Raw genomic sequence first — 15,036 nt, 5'->3', positions numbered from 1 at the left:
CACTATTTAGTTCTGTCTTTTATTCAAAGAGAGGTGAAAATGTTTCTTCTGTACCATTACTATGAACTAGCTTTGAGTGCCAAGCAAGGATGAAAGAAAGTTCTGAAAATTAAACAATCATTCTGTTGTTGGAAGTTTATTTTTAAAACATGGAGGAAGGAGAAGAGCTTGATGTTGTGGTTTCTAACTGATGTTCAAATTTTGGTATCAGGCACATCAATTGTTTGAGACATTAAAATGTGAATAGTAAGTTCTCTTTCTCAGGCTTGTATCTGGAATCCATCTTCCCATGCAATGCAAAAATCAAAGCAGGCTTTCTTGTCTAATAACATTTCTTGGTAGAGGCCAACGCGCTGCCTGCCTTGGCTGTGCTGTGATTTGCTGAGGAGTGAGCAGTCAGTGTTAGCTGACACTCAGTCCTGAGCTCTACCTTACTCTGCCTCTCCCAAACCCTTACAGGCTTCCTGGGGACCTAGCCTGTGCTCTCTCTCTGAGCTTGTGATGGGCCAAAGATGCAATGTACAAACGGGTTACAGAGTTTGAATCTACCCTACTAAGACAGCGTTTGCTCTTGGGTTTATGCTGTGTGTTTGTGCTACGTATGGCGCCTTCCCATTTCCTCTGAAAGCAAACCTTTTGCTGACCTGCCTTATGGTGTAGTCTCTTATTTGAAATGAGAACATTCTGATAGAGTAATTTGATTCAGGAAGACTGATAGTTTTAATGGTGTTAAAACCATTAGCTTTAATCTCTCAACCTTCACCCTCTTTTACTACTGAGGTGTGTTGGCCCCGGCCGGCAGCCACTCACCCACACAGCTGCTCGCGCACTTTGGAAATTTAACTTAATTTATTGCCATAATATATTTGGTTGCTGATTCAGGTACTGGGAAGCGATGAATACAAACATTAAAACATCTTTCCTTCCTCTTTCCCAGGCTCAGCTGCACTCCAGACACATCTCCTCCCTTCTTGTTATCTCCACAGGTTACGCTCAGTCCCTTTGGCGAGGCGATGAGTGGCACAGGGGGTTGGGGTCAGGACGTAGTGGTTTCTCTCTACCTCTCCTTGTTTCTCACCCTTTTCTTCCTTCGCTGCTTCCTTCTTACTCATTTGCTCTGCACTAGCATGGTCCCTCTGTGGGCCACAGTCCCTTTGGGGGTGTGCGGGCTCAGTCATGGTGCACCTCCAGCTCCTCTGACCTTGTTTCTATCCCTGTCGACTTGTTCCCTTGTGCCCTCCTTGTCCCCTCTGGTGTTCCATCTCAGGTTTGTCTCCTCCCCTTTGGCATTTTCTGCCTTTTCCTCAGTATGTTTTCGCAGAGGCGTCGCCCACGTGGCTGATGGGCTCCGCTTTGGCACGTGGTGCGTCTGTTGCAGAGCCCGCTGGAATTGGCCGTGACCAGCACAGGTCAGCCTTGACCTCCTTCACAGGGGCCACCCCTGCGGTTTCATGACCGGGATGAGTGGGGAGCACAGGAGGCCAGAACTGTAACTGCCCAGCTTCAGGTAGAGATAAAGGAGTAGGCAGGTTAGATTGCATCATCAGAGGGCCTGTTAGGACATCATTTATCAAGAAGAAACCCAGGAGCGATCTTGAAGCTCATTCATAATTTTAAATCCAATACATATTTCTACTTCAGGAAAGAACTGAACCATGAAATCTATGCTTTTCCATGTTGCAAAGGAAAGTTAACTGTATGTGGAAGCAAAGTTAGTTTTGTAATCGTAATTTGGCCTGAAATCCAGTGCTGAGTCACAATTTGATGTTTTAAGAGCACAGTTGGTGGTTAATTTTCCTTTATAAGCCCAAGTCACACCAGAGAAATGCTACAAAATGGAACTTGTAGTTCAAAAAAACCACATACATGTATTAATGTATTTCATGAAAAGGCAGCTTGCATCTGAAACCAGCAGAAATCATTGGTGCTAACAGTGGCTTCAAACTGCTTCCACTCAGCATTCATAGCCAGGCTAGTTTTTGACTATGGTTCTTGGTTGAGGGAGTATAGATAAATATTGTAAGAGGTAATTGCTATTTTACAGCAGTTTCATGGCAAATGCTGAGGAAATTTTGTAAAACATGCTTCTGAAAGACTTGGCTGCAAAGACCTATGGCACAGGATGGATTACGTCAGCAATAAGAAGTTTTGTACCGGAAAACATGGAGTTCTCATCCTATAGGATGCAACATCACGGCTTGTAGCTGGTCAGAAAGCATGTGGCAAATTAACAACTACAGCTTGTCTGAATCTTTACTGAATACTTCAGTGAATGCTTTAGAGCTGGGCCTGGGCTACAAACATGAGCTTTGAAGCAGACTTCTGAAATTCCCTCAAACTCTTATTTTGAGGTCTAGTTTGCTCTGCTTCTTACACTGAGCTAAGCTATGAGATGAAACCTCAAAGTCCACTGCAGTCTGTATGGGACACATGAGGGATGTAGGTTTTTGCCCTAGACATACCATACCAATGACAGATTTGTTAGGATGTGCCATAGCCAAAAGAAATCTCTCCCAGTGCTTAGAATCTGCACATTTTGGACAATAGTTAAAACATTTATTTTTATTTTATATCAGTATAAATCATCCTTCTTTTGTGCAGAATGAAAGGCCATGCTAGCAGTTTACTATACCTTTACTCTCAAAAAAAATCCCTAGCCAAAACACTTCCCTAAAATCAGCTATTTAATGCAGCCCCTTTGCCAGCCCATTGCTGTGGGAACTCAGTCTTTCATTTATTTATGAAACCAGACAGATTCTTGTCTTGCATGTGGAGCTGAAATTCTAGGTAAGTGTCCACTTTTTTAAAACTTATTTAAGGTGTGACTTTTTCTTTTTTGGTATGAATTCAGCTGGGTAAATGGTATGACCATTCAACAATACCTTGCCAGTACTTGGACATTTTAGACTTTGAAAGGCACCAACAGTGACTGTGGATGTTCCATCAAGGTTACCAAGTATATCTGGAGTTTGAGTTAGACAAAAGCGATTTAAGGAAAGTGAAATTACTTAAAATTAGGGGATCTTTACAAAGGAGATTCATGTCTTCAATTTCTACCCACTATACCTCAAGAATCTGTGGCCACTATTGCAGCTAAAAGATTAATGTGGCCCATTCTGGTTTTAGAATAATACTAGATCAGTTTGCTGAAATACTTGCTGCACTGAAGTCAAAGAGAAAAATCCCATCGACTTTAATGAGGTCAATTTACGGAGTCACCAGGATTTCACCATATACACTTGGTCATCGAGATTTAAAAAAAACACTTTTACAAATTTTGACAGTACTTTATAACATACTTATTGGAGGCATAATTACCAGGTTAGAACATTCATGGTTAGTCTTGGATAAAATTCTTCCTCATTTATATTTATGTATCTTGTCTCTCCTTTGCATTTTAAAACATCACACAGAGACCAATCTTGCATCTGCTGAAATAACTGCCAAAATGTCCAGTATGTTCAAGAGATCACAATCAAACATGTAATGAGTAAAATAATGATATATTGATTGCTATATTTACAATTTTGAAATAATAAAGTAAATGAGAACAGGAAAAAAAAACCTGCAAGGCAACAAAACCTGGTTATTTTAATCTGTAACAAATATAGACAAAAAAGAAGTACAAAGGAATTGTTTCTGAGTAATGTTGTATATAAATTAAAAGCCATGTTAAACCGGCTGAAAATGTGTCTATTTTCACTGTTTATTAAACAATCACATTTGCTTCTAGAACTCACAATTAGTCTGAGAGTTATGTATATTCATATGCAGTCATATGCTAATTTGCATTATGAAAAAACCCTAAGCTTGTTTCAACTGTGTCTGCAAACCAAAGGGACTTAAACACTTGTGTTTAATTCAGATCAGTATTTCCTTTGGGAAATTCGTAGTTGTGCTAAGACCGAATGTCAGCAGTAACACATTTTTCACTTCATAATGTCTTTAAAATGTGTTTGCAATGATGTGGATAATAATCTAAAAGGTACAGTATTAATAAAACTGGAAACTTTGGTACCAAAAAAAATAGTATGAATTTATAAAACAAAATACAATGTTGCAAGTATTTGATTTCATTAAAATACTACTCTCTAATCCTCAATTACTTTTATTTGTGTTATTAAATATATTTTATTTCATCATTGGAAATAATACAGAGTTATTTCATTTAGTTAATTTTATTTATACTGAGAGAATTACTGGTTATTTTGAAACATACAATTTTAAAAATATTGTTTATTTTAAACAGGATTCAAGTTCTGATATCTAAATAATGGTAAGTCTACAATGCCTTTATTCTTTTTCATTATTAATTGCTTCAAATATGCTACAGAAAACTCTTAGGCAAACTCAGATTTGGGGGCATTTTTAAGCTTTTTAGAACACGATTTTCTGAAATTATAATAAAAACTTTTCTGAAAATCCACACTTGGTTTCCTATAGCATTTTCTCTGCATTATTCTATGATTCTATAACCACTTCATAACTTGTGAGTAATAATTTTTGTCATCTCAATGTTATTCAATGATAACTTTGGCTTCATAAATCATGTTACACAAGTGATACATACCTCTGTAGAACATACTATAAAACACTCCGATAGCAGTAAACACCCTTTAAGTAAACTTCTGCTGCAAATTAAGGAAATGAACCTTGAAACTTTTGCACGACTGAGTAATGTTACCCGTGTGAGTTGTCCCACTGACCTCAAAGAGACTTCTCAAAGGAGTGAGAACTTTCTCATAATAGTAAACAATTATGGTAATGCCTCAGTGCCTGCAAAATACATGTTCCAAGAGGATGTATATTCTATATAATCACTGTATTTTTCTGCGATTTTCTGACTGACAATGTTGAAAGAACCAGACTGGTCTTTTCTGGCTCCTGACAGAAAAATGTTCTTGCAGAGTTTTCCTGACCAAGACGTACTGGGCCAGGCTTTCGAAGATGCGCTAGAAGTACTGCAGCAGCACTCTGACAGAGAAATGCAGTGTTCACCGGGTAAAAAAGACCATTATTCCATTTCATTCACCACTTGGTGTTTTTACAGGAAAGTACACCTTGAAGCACGTAGGTGGGAGACTAATTTCCCAGTGGTGGATTAATGCACAGCAGAGGGGTATGTTGGGAGGATGGAAAAGGGGAAGAATATTTGGAGGGTTTCCGCCCCTCCGTTAGCACTGCCTGGTGTGGCGTACATCTTCCATGTCACAGCACAGGCAAACTGTTGGACCTTCCCCCCCCGGGTACTAGCCTTGGTGCATTGAGCTCAGATTTCCTGTAATCAGAGGGTATATGACCATAGTGCAACAGCCATTTTCCAGTCTTAATGCTTTAGCTGAAAAATGCCCTTCTGTTATGCTGTGAATAAACTCATATAACAATGAATTCCAGCGGGGGGGGGGGGAAGAGAAAGATCAAGAATCCAACAGGTGAAATTAATTTCCACAATTACTTTTTTTTTACATTAAAAAATAAATTTTAAATATTTTTATGCAGAAATGATAGTTTGAGTCTGGATAACTAGTAGAAAAGTGTTTTTCTTGGCTTCGAGAATTTTCTGCTTTACAAGACTTAAAATACAGACAAGCTGTAAATTGTTCTAGTTCAGGCAAAGTTTTGGCAATTAAATTACTATAAAATTTGAAATCTGTGTTTGGTGTTTTTACATTATAAATAGAGATGGAAGGAAGGGAAAATAGGAGGGTACATCAGAAACATTTTAAGTCCAGAACAGAATATATTGTTTTCTGTGTGGAATGCATTTTATACAAGGAAGTTTATTTACATATTGTCTATTATGTACTGAAATCTAAATAAGACCAATTGGGCCATATCTTCAGCTGCTGTTAATAAGTTTTTGGCTCCACTGCATTGGTAATTTACACATGCTGAAGGGCCCACTATATATAATTTCTGGCAATGTTCTTGCCAGTATCTGTTGTTGGGGTCAAAGGACAGAGGTATTTAACACTTGCAACTCAGTGTTTACTATGTCCCACAGCTGCACCCACATTTCCACTTGCCATAGATGTACCCTCCAAAATCTCCTTCTGACCACCTATGGTGCATAATTTATTCCAAGTGCCTCAGTCCGGTGTTCTCCTCTGCTTCTTTTAAACATCCTAAGGTCTTGGGTTCCTTCCATGTCGTTCTTTCAGGCACTGCGGATGCTCTGATGCTCCTTCACTTCATTCACAATTGGAGACTCTTACTTGCGTTGTACTAATGGCCCACAGAAGAACTGAGTGACATTCCGTTTTCCTTTCTAATATATGTGTTATAGTACTCTATAATTATCCCATTCATTACGTTTGATGATGTCTTTGGCCCTCCTTTTGCTATTCACCAAACTATTTCATAATACTATGCAATATCTGACATTTTATCTTAACAAATATTGCTTTTCATTGGAAGGCAAACAAAACCAGCCTAAGGGTGTGATTAGCAGTAACAGTACAGATTATGTTGGATAACTTGCTGATATAAAACAACTTGACTTTGAAGAGTTTATTATCTAGAAGGCAGCCATAGGATAAATGCTTTTTGACAGACCCAGTAGTGTATTAGGTTGTTTGCCACTGGGGTTTTTTCCCCTCTTCTCTCCCTTTTACTCGCTCAGCTTTTGCTCCATCCTCCTAACCCTCAGGTTATAAAAATTGCCTGACTGTGATCAACCATCACCACCACCTCCGAGCAAGTCCCAGCTACTCTGCAGCACCATCTACAGAGGACCCAGGGTATAGCTGGAGAAATGTGATTGTAAGTGAACTGATTACTAATAGCAGAGTCAGACATAAATGGAAAATTTGTTATTTCTAATCCGAATCATTTCGCTAGCTCTAACAGAAGTTCAGTCTGGCCAGGCATGATTCAGATGAAACTGCATTGGGAAATATTTGCAAAACATGTTTAATAGTCTCTTTTTAGGATTCCTCTTAGCTGTTTGCCTCTCATGCTCCTCTGTAGTTCACCACGTAACATGACAGCTAATAAACAAGCCCACTAGTACAATAGGGAAAAGGGCTTCTCTCCATTACTGAGGAACAGGCAGAGAACAACAACTTCCAGCTGCTGTGAGAATGTGCCATGCCTTTGATTTCTTCTCCAGCAGTTTGCTTTAAGAGTGCTGGAAAGAACAGCATTATCTGTCCTCTGAGCTCAGCTTCAGCCTGCAGAGCCCATAGTCATTCTTAAAAACACTGGGAGTGTGGCCTCCAGGAGTGAAGGATATCCAGAAAGTGGATATTGCAGGGGAGATAATTTCAGGTAAACAGAATCCCCAAAACCCCTTTTTCAACCAGCAGATTAGCGACAACACGACACGGGAACTACGGAGTCTGTAGGGGCCACTGTCCAGGTGGCCCTTGTCTTTTACTAACTCTGGAAACAGAGTCCAGCGTTCCTCCTCTGCATCCAGCAGAAGAGTTGAAGGTCCAGCGTGAGGCAATTACTCTGATTTCCCTCTTAACTTCTCCCCTGGTGAGCAGTCCATCCCACTGGACACAAACTGGTGCTGCTCGTTACTGGTACAGCATGCTGCATGCCTTTGTGGCTGAGAAAAGTCTTCCATGGGTGAGGTGATGAAAAGTTGCATTTTGAAGGCTTCAGGCAATTAATTACTACAAGTTTCTTTTTCCTCAGAGAATGTGCTCTGTTAGTAACTCTTTGTTGTCTTAATTCTTGAAGACCAGTGCAGCAGATTTTTATGCAGATGAGACCGTCTACCATACGCTGCAGAATACTCCAGAAAGCCAAGTGATGCATGCTGCTGCTGGCCAGCCAAAAGCAGGGAAAGGTGCGTAGAAAGAGCGTATCTTTATATGTACATTATGTTACTTTAAAAAAATCTCTTGGCAAATCATGCTTTCTCTTTTTCCTATTTTTTTTTACTTTTAACAGGAAAAAATAAGTTAACATTTAGTAGTAACTAGAATACAACTGCTAGCGTTCAATTCCTATCTGCTAAATCTCATAAGATAAATCTATTATCATCTTATTCTGTCCTCTTGTTTAGTACATGGCAAAACAAACCAGAGATGTGTTTCACTCCAAATCATCTGGGAGGAAGTCTGATGCAGAGAAGTAAATCTAGCTATCAATAACATCTTTATCCACTTTAATAACTTATTTTATTTCATGTGGTCCAACAAGGAGTGGTTTTCTTGAAGGTTTTTCACATACATGAATATTTTTGCACCTGATTTTATGCCTGCCTTTATTTACTTTTCAAATTACCTCTTAGATTTTGTCACTTCCAGTGTGCATTTTATAGCTATTTTTGTGCTTCTTTTGGTTGACTTTACTTGAGAGGATATCTATTTTGCAAAAAATAGGTCGGGTGACATTAGTCATTACAGTACTTCATTAGTGTATTGCATTCATTCTTTGTTTTTTTGTTTGGGACTCAGCATCCTTTCTATGACTTTGCTAGATGAGATTTACACAGCTTCACTCTGAGCTGTTGTACCTACTTTTGACTGTGGGGTCTTTTTGAGTAGCTTCCTCGTTTTACTGCTTGTCGAAATCCCCTTCTCTCAACTATAACCACATGGTGTCAGTTTTTGGTATCATCTCTTCCCATTGATGCTGAACACTGTGGTTTCTGTTGCTTAATAGCAACTACTACCACAAATTCCTTGGGACAACGGGAAGAGTAGCCTCTCCTTTTAAGTTTTGTACTTGTAGTGCTTGAAATTGACCATTGCAAATGAAAACTTTTCAATCCAGAAATACTGCTTTTTTAAGTCTTACCCAGTGTTCCACTGGGTTGGGGATTTTATGTGTCAGTATCTGAATTCACCTTCAGTTGTTACTGCTCTGTTAAACTTCATTTACTATTTCATATTTCTTTTACATTATTATCAATCTTCTTTTCCAGAAGGCCATATTGCATGAATTTTCAGAATGACTGACTATTCTTACGGGGTTTTTTTGTGTCCTTTTACAGGGGTTTTTTGTGTCCATGGTGATATTCCTGCCAGAAACTTGTGATCTGGGGGACTATTTCCACTATACCTAAATAAATTTAGTCATCTTGGCTTCTTATTGAGACATGAGAGGTTTTCTGTACACTAGCAAGTAGTGTGGCCCTTTAGGAATAGATCTTAGATGAAATTATCAGCACTGAAGACCCAAAGTCTGTGTTTAAAGTGTTTCACAAGGGTGTATTTAGGACAATCTCTAGGCTGGCCGCAAGTTCTGAAATCTTCAGTGACTTAGGTATGTTTCTGGAAAGCATCTTTGAGTTAGGTTTCCTCTGAAGGAGTCCAGTTCATGCATGTCAAGACCATTCCATGATCTGAACTAAAGCTCGGTAAGTTGAGATAATCGAGAGAGGTACTTCAGAAATGCATCTGTATCAGACACACCCAGAGAGAATTATGCTGCTTCGGGACAATTCAGCACAGAAATCTCATGTAGACGCTCTGAAACACCTTCTGGAGGAACTTGACCACATAAGAAATCGGCAGACACTAGCCTGCTAACTTAGACTGATGTTCAGGGCCTGGTAATGAACACCACTAGCTTATGCAATGAGGTACAGTGCAAAGATCTGTGAACTAACCCCAGCTCAAACTGGTGCATCCGCATTGTGTGGCACTTTGGAGATAATAGCTGGGGTCTAGAAACATAGCTGCATTAACACATAAGAGCAAATAAGTCATCTCAAAACAAGACATCAGGTAGAGGTGATGTGTCGAGAAATAAAAGCTTGGGCAGAATTGACACCGGAACTAAGAGGATGGACAGCATGAAATCAGATGCTGCTGCAGACATGGCTATACTATTGTTTTCCAGCAGAGACTCGGTCTGCAGCAGTCTGCAGATTTTCCCCTGATCTTAATTGTTCTACAATAGGTTTATAGGATAATTCAGTTTGGAGGGGACCGAAGGAGGTCACGTACTAAGAAGTGTTTACTGTGACCGGGCAGTGTCCTTCACTGGTATGCTTTTAAGCTGCTCATCTTGGTAATACTATATGTATTTCTAGTAGAATGTGTACATCTAGTCACAGGCCAATTTTTATTTAGATAATGAAACTTTGTTAATTTTTTGGAAAGTACCTCTGATTTCAGGCTCTTCTTCTTCCTAAGCCTGACTGTCACTTCTCTCCTCTTTCCTTAGCATCAGATGCAGAATTACTGTCATCCCTAACAGATGTCTTGGCTTGACCTCAGTGTTCCTTAGCAACTGCCACTTTTCCCCCTTTCCTAGTTTAAAATAGCCTTGCAAGATAAGACTTTATGAACTTTAGGTGCAGCTGCTTGCTTCCACTTTGGTTAAAGTGGAAGCCGTTCTTCTGCATAGACTCCCCTTTCTGCAAAATGTTCCTCTTTGTCTCATAATCTTAAATTCTTCCTCCTTATGACAGCTTCTTGGTCACCCTTTGTTTTGTGAAGGGAACTAGAAGAACTTCAGAGAGAGGGATCCACAAGACCTAAGTGAAACTAAATAAGCCTCACTAGTAAACTGAAGTTTGAGAGCTGAACCTGTGGGGAGAAGCACTTAGCTAACTGACCAATAACATACTACTGAGCTTGCTTTATTCTGCACGGGAATACAAGTTGACACTTCTGCACATTTTTAGAAAACTACAGCGTACCAGAAGGTCTAGCTCCTTATTGACGAAGTGAGGTTTATGGTCCAAAACTAGCTTGCTCTTCCCACTCACCCACTCACCCTTTCTTATATCAGAGACTACCTTGCATCCCGAAAACATTCTTGAAACAAACCTGACAAAATTGAGTCATCTCAAAATCTTTCAGCTTTAATTAAGCAAGGAAAGCATTTATTCCAAAACATTCAGATTGGTTCTCCAGAACCTCTTTCCTGCACTGAGGATGTAATTTCCTGTGGTGGGTTCCTTCACCATGCACCTGCACAGCATGTGTCTGAAGACTGCTGAAAGTAACTTCTGAGACTTACCACACAATGAAGTCAGCAAATGTTTGTCATGATCCCCAACTAACCTGCTCTTGAAACTCTAATGACCAAATCCCTTTCTGTCACCACAGATCTGTATGTTACACAGAATCCCAGAATGGCAGGGGTTGGAAGGGACCTCTGGAGATCATCTAGTCCAACCCCCCTGCTAAAGCAGGATCACCTGGAGCAGGTTGCATAGGATCGCACCCAGGCGGGTTTTGAATATCTCCAGAGAAGGAGATTCCACAACCTCTCTGAGCAGCCTCTTCCTTCCAGTGCTCGGTCACCCTCACAGTAAAGAAGTTTTTCCTCATGTTTAAATGGAACTTCCTGTGTTCCAGTTTGTGCCTGTTGTCCCTTGTCCTGTTGCTGGGCACCACTGAAAAGATATGGGCCCTTCCTCTTGACACCCGCCCTTTAGATATTTATAAGCATTGATGAGATGCCCTCTCAGTCTTCTCCAGGCTAAACAGACCCACCTCTCTCAGCTTTTCACCATAAGAGAGATGCTGCCACCCCCTAATCATCTTTGTAGCCCTCCACTGGACTCTCTCCAGTAGTTCCCTGCCTTTCTTGAACTGAGGAGCCCAGAACTGGACACAGCACTCCAGATATGGCCTCACCAGGGCAGAGTAGATGGGGAGGATAACCTCCCTTGACCTGCTGGCCACGCTCTTCTTCATGCACCCCAGGATACCATTGGCCTTCTTGGCCACAAGGGCACATTGCTGGCTCATGGATAACCTGTTGTCCACTTAGGTCCTTCTTCGCAGAGCTGCTTCCCAGCAGGTCAACCCCTCACCTGTACATGGGGTTATTCCTCCCTAGGTGCAGGACCCTACACTTGCCTTTGCTGAACTTCATCAGGTTCCTCTCCAGCCAACTCTCTAGCTTGCCCAGGTCTCGCTGAATGGCAGCTCAGCCTTCTGGTGTATCAGCCACTCCTCCCAGTTTAGTATTGTGAGCAAGTTTGCTGAGGGTACACTCTGTCCCTTCATCCAGGTCATTGATTAATATGTTGAACAAGACTGGACCCAGCACTGATCCCTGGGGCACACCGCTAGCTACAGGCCTCCAACTAGACTCTGCGCCGCTTATCACAACCCTCTGAGCTCTGCCATTCAACCAGTTCTGAATCCACCTCACTGTCCACTCATCTAACCCACACTTCCTATGCTTACCTATGAGGATGTTATGGGGGACAGTGTCAAGAGCCTTGCTGAAGTCAAGGTGGACAACACCACTGCTCTCCCCTCATCTGCCCAGCCAGTCATCGCATCATAGAAGGCTATCAGATTGGTCACCATGATTTCCCCTTGGTGAATCCATGTTGAGTACTCCTGATAACCTTCTTTTCCTCCATGTGCTTAGAGATGAAATCCAGAATGTTTCAGAACTGTCATCCCATTTGCCGTTGCTGGTCTTCCATTTAATAGTTTATACCGATCTTTTTAACTTGTAACAGGGTATTAGGTTGACCTATGCTTTTGCCTGTAAGATCCTTTCCAGGAAAAAGACAAACGCTCATCTTTTAAAATGAGTTTTGTTCTGACCTTTTGTACTTTATTTCTTAACAGGTAGAAAAAAACTTCGACTGTTTGAGTACCTGCATGAGTCTCTGTATGATCCAGCTATGGCAAACTGCATCCAGTGGGTGGATAAGCCCAATGGTGTCTTCCAGTTTGTCTCCAAAAACAAGGAGAAACTTGCAGAGCTGTGGGGCGAAAGAAAGGGAAACCGCAAGATCATGACATATCAGAAAATGGCCAGAGCACTGAGGAATTATGGAAGAACAGGTGAAATCATTAAAATTCGAAGGAAGCTGACATACCAGTTCAGTGCTGTTGTTTTACAGAGACTTGCTCCATCTTATTTCTTGGGAAAAGAAACAGTTTATCATCCGTACATTCAGTCTAATCAAGAATATCAGTGTGCAGATGACTGGATCAATTACAGTAATTACATGTATAACAATGGTTATGCATTACAGCATGCTAACAGCTAGACGTATCTTTTACATAAACAGGTCTTTGTTAGCTAGCAATACTTTCCAGCACAGGAACTCTTCTCTGTACATAGCTTTTCCTTTATGATATCATACAAACACACAAAGAGGAGGGTTTTAAAAATGATGTTGGCCTAGTTTTGTTCCTTTTGAAGTTAATGATAAATGTTCATTGACTGTTAAAGAAAACCAGCAGCTGTAGGGCACATTCTATTTTCTGTGACATTAATCAGAGGAATTACTTCAGATTCAAGCTGGTATATCCAAGATCAGGATCAAGGCTTTTGTCTGTTAGCAGACATCAAAGATCCCATCCTGAAAACACTCATTGGAAGTTTTATTCAACTTTCCAACATTTCCAATCAGAATTTAGATGCGGTTGTGCCACAGCACATGGACTCCCTATCAGTTGGGTGCACTTGAATTAGAAAAGGAAGAGATTTGCCAGCTGCACGAAGCTACTGTCTGCTTTTTTAATCAATATGTTCTTTGTTAAGAGACATTTTCTGAGTGAATGGCTGGCTGAACGACAGAGTCCACGTGAAGGTGCACCTGTTGGCCAAGTTGTTAATCCTTAATCACTTAAATTAACATATCTTAGCACAGATCCTGACATATGGTATTAGGATTGCCAGGTGCACGTTTCACTGTTGGCAGTGGATTCATTAGGAAAGTGACCATACCATGAGAGGGTTAGTGAAGGATTATGCTTTTCATGAAGTTATTTACAGTTCTTCCTCCACTAATACGAGAAGCTGAACTTTTATCCAGCAGTTCTGTACTCACCTAACAAACATAGCTTTGTTATTTATAACCTCCTTTGGAATTACAACTCTCTCTATATAAATACAATTTCACTTTTCCAGCTCTTTTCCTACATGGGAATGTAGCTGAAAGGCTCAGTGATTTTACATTCTCTTCATGGGGAAGAAGGACTAAATTTAGGTAAAAAGAAAATATTAGATCCTTTATGCCAGGATGATACCCATAAATCTACTTTTTCTCATACTTCTCTTACCTGATCAACTTGTATCATCATATGAGTTATCTGTAGTGCCAAAATACTTCCATTCAACTGCATTAAATTCCAAGTTCTGTATTTTCCTTCAAGTCAGTGCAGGTCCAGATATTAATGAAGACAAAATTAATTTCTGTGGCGAGGTATAAATGGTGGCCTGATATGTTTGATGAAATTCACTGACTTCGACAGTTACCCCTTGCTCTAACTCCTGCTTACTTGTACAGGGATATAATTTTATGTAATAATCACAGTGCAACACACTCAAGCGAAATTCAAGGTTTTGAGTTAAGTTTTGTTAAACAAAAGATGTGTGCTCTTAGAAATCTGAAGTGTGTTAAATAGAACTAAAAACAGACACAGATGTTAAGTCAGTAAACATCTGCCAAAATGAGAAGGTCATAACTGTGTTGTTAGTATTTCGAGTGTAGTGTCCTGTCAAATGTAAACAGTACTACAAAGCAGGAACAAGAATGCCACCGGTCTTACAGAACTGAATCTGGATCCTGCTGTAGCACTGAATGCAGTGGGAATTTAACTCTTACAAAGGAGTGAGGTCTTTCAGTTTAGGATACCTTCACTATGTGAGCTCATACATAAATACATTTCAAATGTCATAATGTACATAAATTTGCCAAGAAACTGCACAGTTTAGTTCCTCCACATCTGTCATGCATTGCACACTGACTTTATGTTATTTACAAGGCTGGTGACATACACCAGGTTAAGAGTCTGCTTTGTGTAAAATGCTTACTTTACCAATATGTTTAGATTCTCTTTCCTCACCCTCGTCTACTTGTTAAGGAAATAAATACTTATTCAGATTCTGTGTTACCTTTTTAACTTAGGTATAAACATTAGCATTTACTTCCTATAGAACTGGTAACCAAGTGAGATGCTATAGCTGCAGCTGGCAGAATAGTACAGAGCTGAAAGAGAAAAGCATAAGGGGTAAGAAGAACTGAAGGAAAATCAGTCAGAGAAGAAATGAGGGAATCATATTATCTGTGGACAGGAAGAGAGAGATTTCAGCCACAGGAGTAACCATGGGGACTGGCAGTATTAGAAAGAGATTTCTTTCAAA

General features: G+C 40.2%; 1 protein-coding gene across 5 annotated transcripts in view; it reads left to right on the top strand.

Annotated features, from left to right (window-relative positions):
• The window catches only part of SPIC (Spi-C transcription factor), a 30,504-nt gene extending 15,728 nt beyond the window's left edge, over positions 1 to 14,776 (top strand). For 3 of the 5 annotated variants that reach the window (XM_054838765.1, XM_054838851.1, XM_054838684.1), the window contains 5 exons: positions 4,250 to 4,276; positions 4,908 to 5,001; positions 6,650 to 6,762; positions 7,690 to 7,798; positions 12,507 to 14,776. In XM_054838765.1, coding sequence (XP_054694740.1) covers positions 4,274 to 4,276; positions 4,908 to 5,001; positions 6,650 to 6,762; positions 7,690 to 7,798; positions 12,507 to 12,934 — 747 coding nt within the window. In that variant the 5' untranslated portion in view covers positions 4,250 to 4,273 and the 3' untranslated portion in view covers positions 12,935 to 14,776. Of the gene's footprint in view, positions 1 to 19; positions 2,788 to 4,249; positions 4,277 to 4,835; positions 5,002 to 6,649; positions 6,763 to 7,689; positions 7,799 to 12,506 lie in introns of those variants that run through there. The other 2 variants (XM_054838600.1, XM_054838508.1) reach the window with 2 other exon arrangements.
• The last annotated feature ends 260 nt before the right edge of the window (positions 14,777 to 15,036 follow it).

The sequence above is a fragment of the Grus americana genome, chromosome 1 (assembly GCF_028858705.1).
Source record: "Grus americana isolate bGruAme1 chromosome 1, bGruAme1.mat, whole genome shotgun sequence".
Lineage (NCBI taxonomy): Eukaryota > Metazoa > Chordata > Aves > Gruiformes > Gruidae > Grus > Grus americana.
The sequence above is the reverse complement of the archived record's forward strand: the minus strand, read 5'-3'. Positions and strand labels throughout refer to the sequence as shown.